Raw genomic sequence first — 17,782 nt, 5'->3', positions numbered from 1 at the left:
TATGTCTCCCCCCTCGTGTTCTCCCTCTCCTCCTCCTTCTCACAACAGCCACAGCTATTGTGTGTCTCACACTGTTCCCGGCACCCTGCCTAGGCTTTGTTCCAGCTCCTCTAGAACCCCGGAAGTAGACATTCTCATCCCCATTTCACAGATGAGAAACTCCAGCAAGTGAAGAAGTGTGTGTCTGTGTCTTTAAGGCCACCCCATAAAAGCCGGGGCTGGAGTTGGGACCCAGGCCTCTGTACTGCTCTATCTCTGAAACACACGTGTCCACACTGTCACACACATGCACACGTTAGTCAGCACAAGGGACCTGCTGCGGTCTGTCCAATGAAGTCGCCACGAAAACACCTCCTACGGGATCAGGCACAGAGCAGACCCTCCTCCGCACATGCTTGCCCCTTCCTCCATGCCCTCCCCTCATCTCTCTCCCTTTCCTCCTCCCCTCCCTGCTTCCAGCCCAGGTGAGAAGAGCCAGGACAGAAGAGAATGTGGCCCAGACTCATCCTGGCCCTAAGCCTCCCAATAAATTACGGGTCTGTGTATAAACCTCTGGCTCTGCAGCGTCTCAGCCTGTGAGGACAGGCGTTCGCGGGGATTAGGAGCCCTGGGAGGGAGGGACAGGGGCCTCCCGCCAAAGAGGGAGGGGTGGGGGCGGGGACTTCATCACTCTCTCTTTACCCTCCCCATCTGTGACCCCAAAAAAGCAATCGGGCAGGCCCCACAAAACCAGCCAAGAAACTTAAAGAAAGTTCAATAGGTACTTCCCATCAAGGTCAGAGGGCTGGGACTGGCCTCTCCCTGCAGGATGAGAGAGAATCAAGGCCAGAGGGCTGGATTCTGCCCCACAGGAATAAAGGGCTCCTAAGACCCAGGGTGCTTAGAAGGGGCAGGAAGCACAGCCTTCTTGGGCCCTGGCTCCGCTCTCCTTCCCGTCCCAGCTTGTCTCTGCTCCTAGAGGGGAGATGTCTAGGCCCAGTGAGTTCTAAGTCACAGCGGCGGTGGGGAGGCCACTGGAGGAAATGGGGACCGGATCTGAAGGGGTGGGGGTGGGGGGCAGTGACCAGAGAATGGGGCCTCTCCATCGGTTTAGGACCAGAAGCCTGTTCTTTGTGAGTTAAGAATCTTTTACACGTGTAAGACATCTTTAAAAAATGATTTTGATAATTTTCTCTGTTTTTGGTAAGATTATTAAGGCAATTCCAGTCCATCTGATCTGAAGGGGGAACGGAAATGAACTGTCTGAATAGCTTAGGCCTGTGGTTGGCAAACTGTGGCTCGCGAGCCTCATGCGGCTCTTTGGCCCCTTGAGTGTGGCTCTTCCACAAAATACCTCGGCCTGGGCGAGTCTACTTTGAAGAAGTGGCGTTAGAAGACGTTTAAGTTTAAAATAAATGTGGCTCTCCAAAGAAATTTCAATCGTTGTCCTGTTGACGTCTGGCTCTGTTTGCCGACCACTGGCTTAGGCAGACAGGGGGGTTAAGGGGCTGTCGGTGATGGGGGACAGTGGTCATAGCAGGAAATCCCACGGGGACATGTCACATGTCACAAGAGCAGTGCCTGCTGGGCGTGGCAGCCCTGGTCGCACAAATGTCCACACTGCTGTGACCGTGTGGAGAAGGGGAGCTGTCAGAGGGGGCTGATTGGGGTGAAGGCATAGCCTCCTGTCCGAAAGCCCCACCCCAGTGTTTCTTCTCGATGCTTGCTCCCGAAGCCCCAGGCAGCAATGCCCCGCTCCTCATCCCCTCCACCCCACTCAGAGGCCCACAGGCAGACCCAGCTCAGCAGTCTCCGCTCTGTCACTGGGGAGGGTCCCGGGATCGTTCCCCCTGGTGGCAAGTTTCTATTCTTACTTATGTTCAATAAGAGGAGAGGATGCTGTTTCTTTTTTCTGTCACATCTCCTTTTGATCTTGACCCCAGCCCTGCCGGCCCCAAATCCTGCAGGACGTTCTGAACCTGGTAGCCTATGGGATGTTTCTTCAGAAGCCAACTGTGCAGTCTCATGTGGTCTTCCGGGGCTGGCCACAGGACACAGGTCTTCCTCTCCTGACCCAGGGCAGGTCACCATTGTCATCCTCGGTGATACTTTTCAAAATATATATGTTTTTGTTGATTTCAGAAAGGTAGGGAGAGGAAGAGAGAGAGAAACATCAATGATGAGAATCACTGATCGGCTGCCTCCCACACACCCTCTACTGGGGATCAAGTCTGCAACCCAGGTATATGCTCTGACCAGGAATCGAACCGTGACCTCCTGGTTCATAGGTCGATGCTCAACCACTGAGCCACACCAGCTGGGCCCAGGTGACACTTTTATGGTTGTTTTATTCCCATCTGCTGAAATCACAATGTTCCTGGCCTCTTTCCAAGCTTATCCCACTGAGATCTGCCTGGGGGACTTCAGATTCCCTGAATTCCAGTGGCTGGGAGATACAGTGGTCCCCCGGCCAGCTCCCAGTGAGGAACAGGTCGGGAGAATAGCTGAGGTGGACATCCTGGTCTCCATCAGGGCTGTTATCACATCAAAGCGGTGTCTGTGGAGCCTGGAAAAGGAGTGACTGTGGCGACACTGGGAGGCAGCTGTGGCTACACCACGAAGGCCCCCTTGGGAGGGGAGCATCACTTTGGCAAACAAAAGAGAGATCCAAATGTCCACATTCCTTAAAGAAATCTGTGCGCTGACTCATGAAATCCTTGCGTTTGGAATTCTGTGAGTTGAGGCTGCACAGCACAGTACAGGCGAGCAAGGGAGTGGGTTCCCGAGTCAGCAAGAACTGGGTTCAAACCCGAGTTTCAGCCTCCGGGAGCTGTGAGAAATTGGGCTCGTTGTGGACTTGCTCAAAGTCTGGGCTTTGCTTCCAGTAGAATGAGAATTATAGTCCTGCTTTCAGGGGCGTAGCGAGGGTGCCTGGGGCTGGATGTACAAACTGTGTCAAAGGGACACGTTCAGTGAATATGATTTCTTACCCCCGGGGGCGTGTGCAATTGGAGGGCCCTTTGGGGACCTTCCGGTGGCCATCACCACTCAGAGGAAGCTGCCCCCTGGTCAGGGCATTGCTTGACTTACTGTTGTCATCATGGAGACTACTTGTTTTTTTTTTTTTTCTTGTTTTTGAGGGAGGGAGAGAGAGAGAGAGAGAGAGAGAGAGAGAGAGAGAGAGAGAGAGAAGGAGAGAGACATCAATTTGTTGTTCCACTTACTTATGCATTCATTGGTTACTTTTTGCATGTGCTCTGACTGGGGCTGGAACCTGCAACCACGGCTTATCAGGGTGATGCTCTAACCCACCGAGCTGCCAGGACCCTGGTGACTGCTTTATCCCTGAGACAGGCCGTGTGTGATGCTGAGGGACTGAGGTAGCCCGGGTGCCCGGGAAAGATGACTTTACTAGTAAGTGAGGGGAGGGAAGGGACTGGGCAGAGGGAGACGCTGAGCTGTGGTGCGGCTCCAGGGAAGGCCTCCGCCCACCCTCCAGGTAGCTCCGGAGCTGACATGGCCCCTCGGACTTGTCCCACGTTGGGCGTGGGGGCCAGACCACCACGGGGGCCCTGGACCGGGCGTTTCTCTTCAAGGCACTTCCCGATGAGGTGGGATAGTGAAGGCAGTGTGCTGGCAGCACTCTCAGCGACTGGGGGACTGAGTCCTTCAGCCCTTGAAGGGGGAGGCTGGCGGGCAGAGCACAGCACCCACCACCGGGGTCTTTCCACCGGTGCCAGCACATGGGCCCGTGGCCTCAGGACCTGAGCTCACCTCTGCCTTCACGGAGTGCCTGTGTCCCCCAGGAGAATGCCAGGCCGCGGGGTTCTGAGGTGTTTCTGCAAACTCTTCAGGACCCGCAGGCCTGCAGGCTCAGGAATGGTCTACTCTCCTTCAGCGCCGCCTGCTGAGGAGCCTCCGGTGCGGAAAGGAGGCGACCCACATGGCGGTTTCTTCCCCCCCTAAGCCAAATGACTTTGCCGAAGTCTGGACACCCCAAAGGTTCCCCAGCGCACTTAGGACACGTGCCAAGCTCCTGGCTCTGGCCTTCCAGATCCTTTGAGGCCTGGCCCTGCCTGCCTTTCCTGCCTTTCCTCATGTCAGTCCCTCCTTGTATCCCAAAGCTCAAGGGCACAGCTGCTTAGGAGAACTTTCTTCAGCTACGAGAATATTTTATACCTGAGCCATGCACTACAGAAGCCACGGGCCACGTGCGATTCCCGTGGGTTGAAATGGGGTGAGCGAGACTGAGGAACTGAATTCCTTATTTAATTTAAATGCCAGTGTCTGGTGGCTACTGCGTGAGACATCACCGCACAGGCCTTTTTTCTGTTTCCCAGACACCCAAGCTTGTTCCTACCTCAGGGCCTTGGCACTTGCTGCTGCTTGAGAAGAAGGAGGTCCCTGGGATCTTCTCACACTGGCTGTTTCTCATCCTCTAGGTTCTGATTCCCACATCTTCTCCTCAGAAGGGCCTTCCTCTGCCACCCACGCCAAAGCATCTTTGCATTTCCCCGAATTCCAGCCCCCTTCTTTACATGTTTACATTGTATTTTAACCTCTTCATACCAGGTATCAGTGCCTGAATTTTTCTCACTTATTTCTGTTTATTGTTTATTGCCTGCAAATAGAAAGAAAAATAGCAATGTGAACGCTAGTATTTACATAGCACCTACTATGTGTCAGGTACCAATTTAAACACTTGGCCCATATTACCCCATTTAATTCTCACCACAGCCCGCTAAGATAGGTGCTGTTTTAGCCTCCTTTTACGGATGAGGACACGGATGCTCAGAGGGTTACTTGCTCAGGGTCACAGGTCAGCACTCACTCTGTCTTTTTCAACTCTGAGGCCCCAGCTCCAACTTAGGACAGTGCCAGGCACATCAAGCCAGAGCTCCAAAGTGATGGCTGACTATCTAAAACTTTACCAGGTGTGGGCCCAGGTGTGGAGGCTGGGCTGGGGTGGGTCCAGGTGTGGAGGCTGGGCTGGGGTGGGCCCACATGAGGGGGCTGGGTGGTGTGGGCCCAGGTGAGGGGGCTGGGCTGATATGGGTCCAGGTGAGAAGGCTGGGCTGGTATAAGCCCAGGAAGGCCTCCAGCTCTGGGGGCGAGTCCTGGCCTTGATGCCCTGAGGAACCCCAAGCTGGAATGGTGGGCTGGGGGCAGGCCTGGTGGTGAGGCAGAGTGTGGCCTGTAGTCATACCCACCGGATCCTGGGAGACCCCCATGGGCTAGGGGAGAAGAGAAGTGGGCTGGACTGGGCTAACCTGACAAACCTTCCTCCTGGGCAGTGAAGTGATGTTCTAGGCCAGTGATCAGCAAACTCATTAATCAACAGAGCCAAGTATCAACAGTACAAAGATTGAAATTTCTTTTGAGAGCTAAATTTTTTAAACTTAAACTTCTTCTAATGCCACTTCTTCAAAATGACTTGCCCAGGCCGTGGTATTTTGTGGAAGAGCCACACTCAAAGGGCCAAAGAGCCACATGTGGTTCGTGAGCCGCAGTTTGCCAAACACGGTTCTAAGCCAAGGTATGCTCTCCACAGCCAAGGCTGGGGCTGGGGCTGAGCTGAATCTGAGCTGGGACAGGGGCTGGACTGGAGTTGGGGCTGAAGCTGAATGGGGGCTGGAACTGAGCTAAATCTGAGCTGGGGCCGGGGTAGGAGCTGAACTTGGGTTGAAGCTGTGACTAAACTGAGCTGGGGCTGTGCTGGGGCTGTGCTGGGGCTGGGACAGGCCGGAGTCCGGGCAGGGGCTGCTGGGCGTGTGTTTATTGTGTTTTCCTGGCACTGCAGGCAGAAGGGACCAGAGCTGGAGACCACCCAGCCTTTACTCTGTGGAGCACTCTCCCGCCCGCTGCGCCGCCTCGGGCTGTCTTGCTGGGGGCGGTGAGTGGAAGGCTCAGTGCGGAGCTGCTGTAGGAGAGGTTTCTCTACCAGGAGCTACTTCATGCGAATCAGCACCTGATAACACAGCCCGGTCTCCCTGGGGGGCCAGCACCTTCTCTTAATTAAAAAGTCAGGCAGGGCCTCCTGTGGGGAAGGGACATTCCTGGAGGAGGGGTCGCTCAGAGGCTTCCCCCTCCTCTGGATGCTGCTGCCCCGCTTCCTGTGGGCTCTGCATCCACCCCCTCCCAGTCTGGGGCCGCCCACCCCCACCTCTGAACCCCGCTTCTAAGGAGCTTTGGACGAGGATCCTGACACACAAGTGCTCTCCAAGGAGGCCTCTCTGCTGGGTGATCTGGAGCAACCTTCCTGGCCTCCAGGCTCAAGCACAGAGCTCTGGGGGCTCCCAGGAGTTTATTCGTGTAGGTCAGACACAAGTGCAAAAAGTCATAACCATCCGCGCCAGAGGTTTCAAGTTAACTCAACAGCCCCACTTCTTCAGCCTAAGAACGTCATTTATCAAAAGAAAAGTGCCCGTTGCACAGATAGTCATTGTAGCATAAAATATTTTTTTAAAAAAACGTGGAAACTTCCAGATCTAGCCACCGACGAACAGGGACGCCACGCTATATTGCACAGCCATCTAACCCATGTCGCTTGGAAGGCTGCACAAATGCACGCCAGCCTCAACTCTGCAAATGTAGGTTTGCGTGTGGCCCGGGATCAGAAGGAAGCGGAGAAATGGAAACAGTTGTGTGAGAGCAAGGGGGCTGGGGGATTAGGGATGGTGATTTTCCTTCCCAACATGTCCTTTAATGTTCTTAAAGAGCTGTTTTAACAATAAATAAATGTCAGAAAGACAAACTCTTTTTTAAAAAGCAAAGCCAAGTAGAAGGTCCAAAGTGTTTTCCCTGTTCTCAGCTCAGATGTATCCAGTTCCTTGTCACCTCGGGACCTCACAGCCCCTACAAGTCCCCATGAGGTCACACCCTGGCCACGCCAGTCGGGCCCAGGGCCACTGTTGAAACTACAGAGCCTCACGTCACTCTTTCCTTTTCCTGCTGCTCCTTCTCCCGTCACATGGTTCAGCCCCTCTCCATTAAAAAGGCAGTGGCCTGCATCTCTCCGCTGGCCACCAGACTCCGGTGAGAATTTCCCCATCCTCACATTGAACGTTCTTTTTTTTTTTTTTTAATAAATATATTTTATTGATTTTTTACCGAGAGGAAGGGAGAGAGATAGAGAGTTAGAAACATCGATGAGGGAGAGTCATCCATCAGCTGCCTCTTGCACACCCCCTACTGGGGATATGCCTACAACCAAGGTACATGCCCTTGCCCGGAATCAAACCTGGGACCTTTCAGTCCACAGATTGACACTCTATCCACTGAGCCAAACCGGTTTCAGCACATTGAACGTTCTTTTCCTTGTGGTTGTGCTAAGACCCTGGCCAGGGATGGCACATATGTTTCCTCAGAGGTGCCAGCTCTGATTGATTTGTTGTGGCTGCCAAAAGTGCAACAAGCGGCACTGAAGTAGATTAGTTATGTCTGCCACTGGTCTGGATAGAGGAGTAGTGGCGCGTGTCTCAGGTATTCGCTCTCCCAGAGTAGTCTGGTTCTGAGAGTGAGGCTCTGACATTTGGGCTTCCCTGGAGAATCTTGGGTCCTGTGCAACTTCTTCTTGTGTAAGGAAGGATGATGCTCCCAGTTCTCCGGGCAGCGTGCTGGTGTGGAAAGAAGGTGAGCTTTGCAGTCTGACGGACCCAGGTGAGAATCGTAGCTCCATCATTTATTTGCGGTTTGACCTTGGACAATCTACTCAACCTCATTGAGCCTTGGAGTTTATTTCTGTAAATTAGAATACTTTGCTGATAAGGTGTGTTATAAAGATTAGAAACAGTGAATAGAAAGTGCCCAGTCTACTGCCTGGCACATGGTAGTTGGTATCCTGGTCACTGTGATGCTTGGTGGTGCCATTCAAGCAGGTGGCATTGGTCGGGCAGGTGGTGTGGAGCAGGGCCCAGGTGGCGTCGCTAAGCTGCTGTCCGGGAGGCTATGTATTTCTTTATGGCTCCCTGGCCCACAGTTACATATGCACACCTTAGTCTTGGCCTTGTGGGCAAATCATACAGCTGCTTGAGACATGATTAATGGAGAGGCGGAGATAAGCAAATTTTTCACTTGATTATGCTATTATAAAGTAAAACACTCTGTGTTATGATCCAGCATTAGCACTTCTTAATTACTAACCATGATATAGAATTTTAATTGTGTATACTTTAAAAAAAAAAACAGATACCCAGGGATAATGAAGTACCTCACTAATTATTAATTAACCGCAGTCACAGCTCAACATAACCTTGCCTTACTGGGCCTCATTCAGTGCATGTCCATGTCCATGTCCAGGGGAAGGAGGGAGGCAAAAGGAAAGGATGTAAACACGCTTGAAGATGGTATAACCAAACAACCCACAATTAGTGAAGGCGAACTCCCAAACACAAGTTCATTTTTCGCTGTCCCGGCATTGTTTCTCCCCTGAGCCTGAGTTTAGGGGCTCGTCAGTGAGCCCACCTCACCCTCAGCCACGTATTCAGCAGGGATTTCCTGAGCACACACTCTGGGCCAGCAGTTCCAGGCTGTGGCACTGGAACAGATCCGGCCTGGAAGGTCCCCAGAGGTGGTGTATTGTGAATTAGCAGTTTGAGAACCAAATGTAGCTTTTTTGGGGGCTTGTTTTTACCTTTTCCTAAATTAGTAACAACATTTGAAAATCGGAAGATTTTACATAAAATACCCAATTTGGGGCTTTTCTTGAATATTTCAATATCTAACACGAGGGGGTCTTCATCCCCACCTGCAGTATTTGATTAGAGCTGCTGGGTGATAAACACACAAGCAAGTCCTTAGCTCTTGGCCACAGTCTCTACCACTCCCTATCGCCCTACATCCGACCTGCCTCGTTCGCTTATGTTACCTGCCTGGCTCCTTGGAAGCACCGGAGTTTGCAGCATCTAAATTAGGGGTGTCGAACTCAATCAGAGAAGGGGCCAAAATCTAAAATCCAGCCTAAATCGCGGGCCGAATGGTTTACTGAACAGTCATAAACTGACAATGTCATAAACTGACAGCGGAGTGCAGTGATGACAGCGTGGTGCGGGCCACATTGCAAGGCCTGGCGGGCTGGATTTGGCCCGCGGGCCTTGTGTTTGACACATGTGATCTAAATCTTCCTCAACTCCTCTGGGAGTAGGGACTAAAGGATAAATGACCACACCCAACAGAAACCTTACAATGTGAGAGAAAAGACAGGGAGAAAAACACGGAATTGGCATCTGCACATGGACATGAGAAGGATGAACTAATTGACTATTTGGGGGACTTGGGAGAGAAGTGAGCAAGGTACCCGGGGTTGTGATAAGTCAAAGCCAAGTGCCTGGCGGAGTTGCTAGGGAGCGGCAGAGTACAGACTGAGACTTTGGCTGAGAACTGTTTGTGCCTTTGGGATGTGACAAGGGAGCATCTTTTGCTCAACTGCTGACTTCCTGGGAAGGACCCTGTGAGGGGTGGGGGTCAGGCAGGAAGTAACGCTCCATGGGAGATATCTCACTGCTTCTTGCAGATTCAAGTTCACATGAGACTCCAGATCCTTATCAGATCAGAGGGGAGGTCCTGATTGCTTTCCACCGTGATGGCACTGGGGCAGCTGAATAGAGAGCCTCCCACAGAGCCCCACACCCACTCCCCCATCTGCGGCAGCCCTACCCCTCTGTCCTGGCCAGAGACTGTTCAGGAAATGAGAGGCCAGAGAACAATGCTTGCCCTTGGCCTGAATCTGCAGAAGTGGCCTCTAATCTCCACCAGCAAGACCTACCCCCGAGACTTCCTCACTATGGGCTTCTGACTCTGACCCCCACCTGGAAGTGTCAGGGGCCCAAGGAAGCAAGAAAGTGCGTAATTTGTCCCGCCGGTCCAGAGCTGGTGACCTCCATCTGCACTTTTTCATCCAGGGGCACCAGCCCCGGCCATCCAGCTCTGCTGACCTCAGCTCGCCCTGCCCCCGGCCTCTTTGTTTCTCATGGTTTCCAGGGGTTCAGGGGCTCATCTGAATGCAGTGCAGCAGCGAGACTAACAGCCTAGACCCTGGAGTCAGCCTGTCCCTCACCAGCCTGTGACCCCCAGCAGGATCTCCGTGCCTCAATTTTCCCATCTGTAAAAAGGGCCCATCTCACCAGGCCTGTAGGGATTGAGTTTGGTCTTGTCCGTATAACATTAAGAATGGTGCGTGGGCCAAAACCGGTTGGCTCAGTGGATAGAGTCTGTGGACTGAAGAGTCCTGGGTTCAATTCCAGTCAAAGGCATGTACATTGGTTGAGGGCACATCCCCAGGAGGGGGTGTGCAGGAGGCAGCAGGTCGATGTTTCTCTCTCATCGATGTTTCTAGCTCTCTATCCCTCTCTCTTCCACTCTGTAGAAAATCAATAAAATATATTTAAAAAAAGAAGAAGAAGAATGGTGCATGGCACATGGCAAGAGCTCTCTGTGCTGGCCGTTCTTCTGTCAGAATAGAGGAAGGCATGACACCCTTCTGGAGTAGGACGTCATCACTTCCAAATTCATCACCGTAAGAGTTGTCCTAGAAACCAGTTATTGAGCATGCTCTCTTAAGCCAGGAATGGTATTCAAACCTGTACCAGTGTTCTCTCATTTACTCCTCAAAATTCAACTAGGTAGATATATAATTATCCCCACTTTATAGAAAAGGACACTGGAACTCAGAGAGGTTAAACAATTTGTCCAAGGTCACACAGCTAGTAAGTAGGAAAGCCAGGAATTTACTGTGGCTGTTTGGTTCCAAAGCCCATGCTCTTACCTACGATTCTGGGCAAGAGCTCAATTTAATAACTTAAAGGCCTACCGTGTCAAGTTAGGTTTCTATTTCGTTATTTCCAAGTAAAGGGAGGAATAATGAGACAGTGAGTTTTAGTTCTTGCACAGACAGGCAGTGTCTGGATGGTGTTAGTCATTAGCCCTCACTGAGTATGCTTGGGAACCCTCTTTAAGAAATAGATGGGAGCCCTGGCCAGCGTTGCTCACTGGTTAGAGTGTTGGCCTGCACACCGAAGGGTTCTGGGTTTGATTCCCAGCCAAGGGCACATACACGGGTTGCAGGTTTAATCCCCAGGCTCCCTTACAGGAGGCAACCAATTAATGTGTCTCTCTCACATCGATGTTTCTCTCTCCCTCTCCCTCCCTTATTCTATGTTACTCTCTCTAAAAATCAATGGGGAAAAAAATACCCTTGTGTGAGAATTAAAACACACACACACACACACACACACACACACACACACACGACGAAGAAGACAAAGACAGAGAAAGAGGAGGAGATGGGAGTGATCTGAAGGTAGCCTGTGGTTAAAGCCATCGTCCTCAAACCACTCACTGCAGACTTTCTTCCTCAACAACCTAACTGCCCCTCTCACCGACCACCTAAGTTTCCTTGACTCTTATTTGCTTTCACAGCTGAAGCAGTCCATGTAAGGGGATAAAAAGGGAAGCTTTAGGGGGCATCTATTCCAAAGGCCATCTGTGCCACCAGCCAGCTGCATGATGACTTAGAAAATTACCTACCTTTGCTGAAACCGGTTTTGCTCAGTGGATAGAGTGTCGGTCTATGTCAAGGGCATGTACGTTGGTTGCAGGCACATCCCTTGTAGGGGGTGTGCAGGAGGCAGCTGGTCGATGTTTCTCTCTCATGGACATTTCTAGCTCTCTATCCCTCTCCCTTCCTTTCTGTGGAAAATCAATAAAATATATATTTTTTAAATTACCTACCTCCTCTGCCCCACAAGAGCCCCAGCTGTAAAATGGAGCAGTAACAGCACTGACCTGCCTGTCAGGGTTGTGGTTGCTCCTCAGTGAGATCACGCATCGTTTGAGGGCCCAGGGAATGCCTGGATGCTAGCCGGACAGCCATGTAGTTTGACCTCTCTGCCTCTGTTTCCTAACCCGTTAGGTGTGACTAACAGTGCTGTTACCTCACAGGACTCCTGGGAAGAGTCCATGAGTTGTAGAGTATGCGTGGCTCTTGGTGGTGGCTGGTGAGTGCTCCGTCAATCTTAGTGTTTATGGCAATGCTGAGACAGAGACTCGGATGCAAGTCCCATAATGCGTCCTCAAAAGCAAAGGCTTTAAAATAAAAAGGCCCCTCCTGAGGAGGCACAGGCCATCCACCTATGAAGCCTGCAGCCCGGCCAGTGTGGCTCAGTGGTTGAACATCGACCTATGACCCAGGAGGTCATGGTTCAATTCCTGATCAGGGCACGTGCCCAGGTTGTGGGCTCGATCCCCAGTGTGTGATCAGAATGCAGCTGATCAATGCATTCTCTCTCTTCATTGATGTTTCTGTCTCTCTCTCCCTCTCCCTTCCTCTCTGAAATTAATAAAAATATATATTTTTAAAATGCCTCCAGCTATTGCCAACTGTCCCTTGTGGAGGGGGCAAAATCACCTCAGGTTGAGAACCCCTGCTCCAGCCGATAGAGTGTGATAGGCATGGTTAGTCGCCCGCTCCAAAGAGAGCCCTGGACTCAGAGCAATTGTCCTGGCACAGTGAGCGGGCCGGCACGTGGCAGAGCCAAGTGGCAGGTGGTCAGCTCTGAGCAGCCTGGCAGCAGCACCAGGAGCGTGGTCAGAGCTAGGACCCCATCTGCTGGGAGCCCAGCAGTCAGGCAGGGTCAGATCACAGCTCATATGACATTGAACCTGGGCACACCCTCTCACTCTTTCCTTTCCTAACCAGGACGAGGCTGGGTCCAGGGTCTGGGCAGGGAGTGAGAGCTTACCTGGAAGGTCATCCCACCCCTGATGACCTTCATGACCTCTAGCTGAAGAGCACAGGCTTGTGGGTAAGAGAGACCTGGTTCAAATCCAGGCTCTGCTGTATGGAAATTAAACTGAGAAAGAAAAACCCCAGACACTGACACTTGAAACAGGGAGACCACCTTAGACAGGTTGCCTACCCTCTGAGCCTCTGCTTCCAGGCCTGTGATATGAAGAAGACACTGCCAGCCTCGCCTGGTGGTTGTAAAGATTAAACGTCCCGTTGTAATGACCATGTGTGGCATTGCAGCCACCACGTAATGGGCACTCAGTAAACACTGCTGATTGAGTGAATGAATCCTTTTACAGCCAACCTTTCTCCCCTGAAGCCTTTTGTTGTTTCAGTTCTCCTCTCTGGAATCTCTCCAGCTTTCCCACATAGGAAACCGCTGACTTCTCAACCGGAGGAAGTGGGTTATTCCTCTCTGTTAGCATCAGGCCTGGAAGATACTCGGTGCTTAACAAATGAAGTTTTCCTTCCTCAGCAGGCAATGAGTGTGCTTTAGTCATCTCTATGTAGTCATAACTGACATGGCAGGTGATCACTGAATGAATGAATGAAAGAATGAATGAATATACAAAAATGTTGCAGAAAGCCATGGCCCAGACACTACCCCCGGGTCCTCCCTAGGAATCCATTCCTGCATGGCATTCAGGAAGTCATTGCAGCTTTCTAGGAGAGGTGTCCTCACCAAGACGCTGGGTGGCAGAGGAGGGTCTCGGGCAGAACTTCTGTGCCCTGGGCAGCAGTGGGGGACCCTTCTCTGGGGCCCACTCCAGGCTATTCCCCGACTCCCCCTACCTCCTGCCCCCGGGAACTGGTCCAGCCTTCACGATTCTCCCTGCCACAGCAGGCAGGGGCGGGGCCCTCCTCCCTCGGGGATGCAGCAGTGTGGCTGTACCCCTGCAGGGCCAACTACGCAGACATAAGAGACAGTGTGATTAGTTCAGAAGACCCATGGCCCTCCCTGCTTGGCCTCTGTTTCCCCATCTGTACAATGGGGACGTGGCCATGCTTGGCACAGTTACATCCTTCGGTGCGTGGCCAGGGAGACAGGGCAGTCCACAGCCACGTTACTGAGCAAGTGACTCGCATGGGACACCAACCAGAGACCTCAAGGCACTGCTGGGTTCCTCAACGCCGCCGGCTCCCCAGGCGCCTTGGTGCCGCGAGGCAGTGAACACAGCGTCACGTGAATCATCTGCTCCGGGACCTGGACGGATGATGAAAGCTGCGGGGCAGGGCAGCCGTCAGACTGTCCCCAGGGGCTAAGGATGTTCAAGGGGGACCCTTCAGGGTCTCGTTCGTGGGGTGTGAGGGGGAATGTTTGTGAGAGCAGAATCCTTTCTAGAACGCCCCATCTCTCTTCCTTCCCCAGGTGCAGAGCTAACTGACAAATGGGGGCTTTCCCTTTGCCGAAGTCTGTGAGGACAGATGGGGGAGCGCTAGCCCTGGAGATTCCCTCGCGTCAGAAAAAGCGGCCCACCCGGAAAAGAGAGAAAAGAGGGGTGGGCGGTGGGGTCTAGGGTGAGGAGCAGGGGGAGGTGTGGAGAGAGAACGGCTCCATACAATTCAGGGTGAGCTGAGTTGCTCTTTGATTGAGAGGCATGGAGAGAGGTTCATAGTGAAGGGCCTTGGGGAGTAACTCAGCATTTCTGTGCCTCAGTTTCTTCATCTGCAAGCTAAGGATAATAGAACCTTCTCCCTAAAGGAAAACACTTAGACTCGTGCCTGGCACGGAGTAGGGGCCTTGGTGATGTGTGCAGTGAGGATGGTGGTGGTGGATATAAAAACCCGTGGGATCCTCCAGAGAATTTATATCACGTGGGCGGGGACGGAGCAAATGGCTCTCCTGGGACCCGGCAGGGTGCCAAATCCCACGTGGGCTGCGCGGCTGCATCTGTGGGGACCCATGCAGGCGAGACGGCCAACAGCAGGCAGGGCTGTCACCCGGGCTCTGCTGCGTCACCAGGGACTCCCCAGAGCCAGCGCTGAGGGCCAGGGCCCTGTCCGGCCCGGAGGGCACAGGGCATCTGGCCTGCATGTGGCTAAGCCATCCAGAACTTGCTGTGGGTGGAACTCTGTCAGCAGCCTGCTTCTCATGAGGACACTTCCCCCCGCCGGAGCTCGGACCTTCCAGCTGGGCTGGCTCCGCTGGCAGGCTGTGCTCTGGGGATATTTTCAGATTCTGGGTGACATTCCCCGGCCCCTCAGCCTAATGGGTCCCAGATGCTCCCTCCTCCTCCTCAGCTTCTCTCCCTGCCGCTGTCCTGAACCCCCGAGCTGGCCTGCAGGGCTCAGTCACTACACCTCTTGCCTTTTAAAAAAATTTTTTTTTTATTTCCCTTTAACACGATGGCTTCATAGAGGCCCGCATCAAAGAGGCTGTTTCCTCCTGGATGGGGACCAGGACAGAGAAGCTGGCAGATGGAGGTGGAGAGAAGAAAGCCGCTTGGGGAACGGGAGGAGCGAGGGGAAACATAAGGAGTCTTTATTGGCCGCGCATAAAAGAAGCAACTGGAGTAGCAGCTGTGTTAACGGGGCCAGGTCGCCAGGGGCTGGGCAGACGCACCAGCCCAGCTGGGAATCCCACAGGCCCCGGGGGTTTCATGACTCACGTTCTGCAGAAATGCCTTCTCTACCTTCCCGCCCCACCCATCCTCCTGCCCCTTTGGCAGCACATTTGAATGTGTAATTCTTGGGCATTGTCAGGAAGAGATAGCGCGATTGCTGAGGCCTGTGGGAGGGAGGCAAGTGGACACAACTAGAAAGAAAGAGAAAATGAAAGAAAGGGGAAGGAAACAGAAGGGAAGGGAAGGGAAGGGAAGGGAAGGGAAGGGAAGGGAAGGGAAGGGAAGGGAAGGGAGAGGGGCATGGAGGGAGGTGGGGCTGGATTGCAGAGATGGGCGGTGAGAAAGGATTAGTGGGCAGTGACCCGGGATGGCAGCCGCCTGACTCACAGCTGAACAGAAACCAGGACAGGCGGGTAGACAGGAGGCAGGGAACCAAGGAGAAGCCTCCTTCGCTCCTGCTGCTTCCTGCTCCTTTTCCACTGTGTTTCGTGGGAGCGTGCAGAGGACACGCGTGCTGATCATCACAGTCCCGCACACTCTTGACTTCTCAATGGGCCTGGGGGCCCACTGCCCTGTGGACACGAGCTGGGGTGCTTCCCAAGGAGCCCATTTTTGGGGGGTTGGAAGCTGAGGCGGGACGTTAGGGCCCAGCAGGGCTGCGCCTGGGGCCCAGATCTCTGGGTTTCTCATCCAATAATGAGAATTTGGAGATGAAATAAAGGGAGAAGAGATTATAATGGTGAGAGTGGGCCAGGAAAGTACAAACGTCCGAGACCAGATGGAAACCCCTCATGAAGAATTCTTGGACGCTGCTTCTAAGGCAGCCCTCCCCACACGTCCACCAGCCACACTGACCCCGGCATTCTCTTTCTCTTTCAGGACCTCCTGTAAGTAACCCCGGCCGCAGCCCGTTCTGGCACATCCGAAAGGCCGTGCTCCCTGCTGGTAACCGGGCCCTGGGCGGCGGGGGGACTGACCGCTGGCCCTGCTGTCTTCCAGGGGAGCCCCTACGCCCTCCAGAGCAGTCTGCAGGGCCCCTCTGTTACAGACGGAGGACCTGGCCCTGAGTGGGTCTGCCTAGGGCCAGCCCCATAGAGTCTGGGTTCTTGACTTCATGCAAGAGAAATTTCACAGCAGGAGTCCAGGTGACGATGAGGGTACATGCATTACAGCTGGGCACCGTGGAACCAGGAAGGGCTTAGCACAGAAGAAGCCACAGGAGACCCTAGGCTGGGCTGCACTGGTTCTCTAAAAATGTCACAGGAAATAAGTGAGCGGAGGCAGGGCTGCTCACTAGGAAGTCAGAGCAAAGGGGACCTTGGAGACAGGGTCAGGCGGGGGAGCCCAGGATCAAGCTGCCGCTGCCTGTTGCTGCCCTGGTTGCAAGTCTCATGGGGACCCTTAGAGTAAGAGACACACTGTGGGGGAAGAAGAGGAGGAAGGGGATGGGGCGGGGGCGGGGGGGGGAGGGGTTGCTCCCAGAGAGAGCTCACACTGGGCCCTTCTTCTTGAGGGTTATATCTCTCTCACCGGCGGGAATCTTAGGGGAGGTCTCAGGGGAGGGGTTCAGCAGAATATTCATCCATCTCCGGGTCTGCTCCTCCAGGGCTTCCTCAGTCCCTGCAGCTGGTCCTGGTGTCGCTCACCTGGTTTTGCTGCTGTTCTCTCTGGGGCTGGAGCTGAAATACAACTGAGGCCTAGGTGTTCTCTAGGGCGGTGGCCTTCTGCCTCTGCCGTCAATTGCTTGCCCAGTTTGCCCAGCTCTCTGCCTCCGTTCCCACTTCCACTTGTCCTGGCTTACTGGCCTGCCTCGCCTCCAGCAGGCTGACACAGGGGAGAGGGCCGCCATTTTGCTCTCCACCCACCTCTGCAACCCTCCAGGGCCAGACGGCAGCGGCCCCCAGAGCAGGCCCCAATTTCAATCTGAAAGGCCGGCAGGCTCCATTGTCCGCCCAGCTCCTTTGTCCCTCAAGAACCGGAGTCAGAGAAGCACCGGGTATCAAGCAGAAGAAAGGGCATCTCTATTCGGTGTCGGTCCTTGGAGGCCTCCTGCCCGTTCAGTGAACGGGCCGGTGAGCAGCTCTCCGTGTGGCGAGAGACACGGTGTCCGCAGTGTCCGCCTGCCGCGTGGGCAGCTCCGTTCCAGCCCCGGCACCGGGGGCCAGTGGTGGCTGCTGTGGGGAGGGCAGTGCGGGCAGTCAGAGGGGGAGACGCAGACCATAGACAGCACCTCGGGCTCCTTCCCCTGGCGTCGCGAAGGCCACGGGCGGGGCCGGGAGCCTCGTCGTTGTTTCCAGAGAACCTGAGAAGCGTTCAAGGAGACCGGCCCCCGGAGCAATAGACCCAGAGGACAGGAGCGTGTCTTCTTGAGGACAGCACTTGATACCCCAACAAAAGGCCCAGGGTCACCGGGGCGGCGGGAGACGGGAGTTGAAAGGGCCCAGCCCTCGGCATC

The 17,782-nt window shown here is 53.8% G+C and overlaps 2 protein-coding genes across 2 annotated transcripts in view; both read left to right on the top strand.

Annotated features, from left to right (window-relative positions):
- The window catches only part of LOC311632645 (collagen alpha-1(XIII) chain-like), a gene marked incomplete at its 3' end in the record, with an annotated part of 65,247 nt that overhangs the window by 43,928 nt on the left and 3,537 nt on the right, over positions 1-17,782 (top strand). The window contains exon 3 of the mRNA XM_084904373.1: positions 16,207-16,272. Within this exon, the coding sequence (XP_084760499.1) occupies positions 16,207-16,272 (66 nt within the window). The remainder of the gene's footprint in view (positions 1-16,206; positions 16,273-17,782) is intronic.
- Positions 16,211-17,782, top strand: part of COL13A1 (collagen type XIII alpha 1 chain) — a 78,608-nt gene continuing 77,036 nt past the window's right edge. Inside the window, exon 1 of the mRNA XM_084903703.1 lies at positions 16,211-16,214. The gene's annotated coding sequence lies outside the window, so the exon portion shown is untranslated. The remainder of the gene's footprint in view (positions 16,215-17,782) is intronic.

Source organism: Pipistrellus hanaki, assembly GCF_964339955.1.
Source record: "Pipistrellus hanaki genome assembly, chromosome: 14".
Taxonomy (NCBI): domain Eukaryota; kingdom Metazoa; phylum Chordata; class Mammalia; order Chiroptera; family Vespertilionidae; genus Pipistrellus; species Pipistrellus hanaki.
This window is presented reverse-complemented; position numbering and strand designations above follow the sequence as displayed.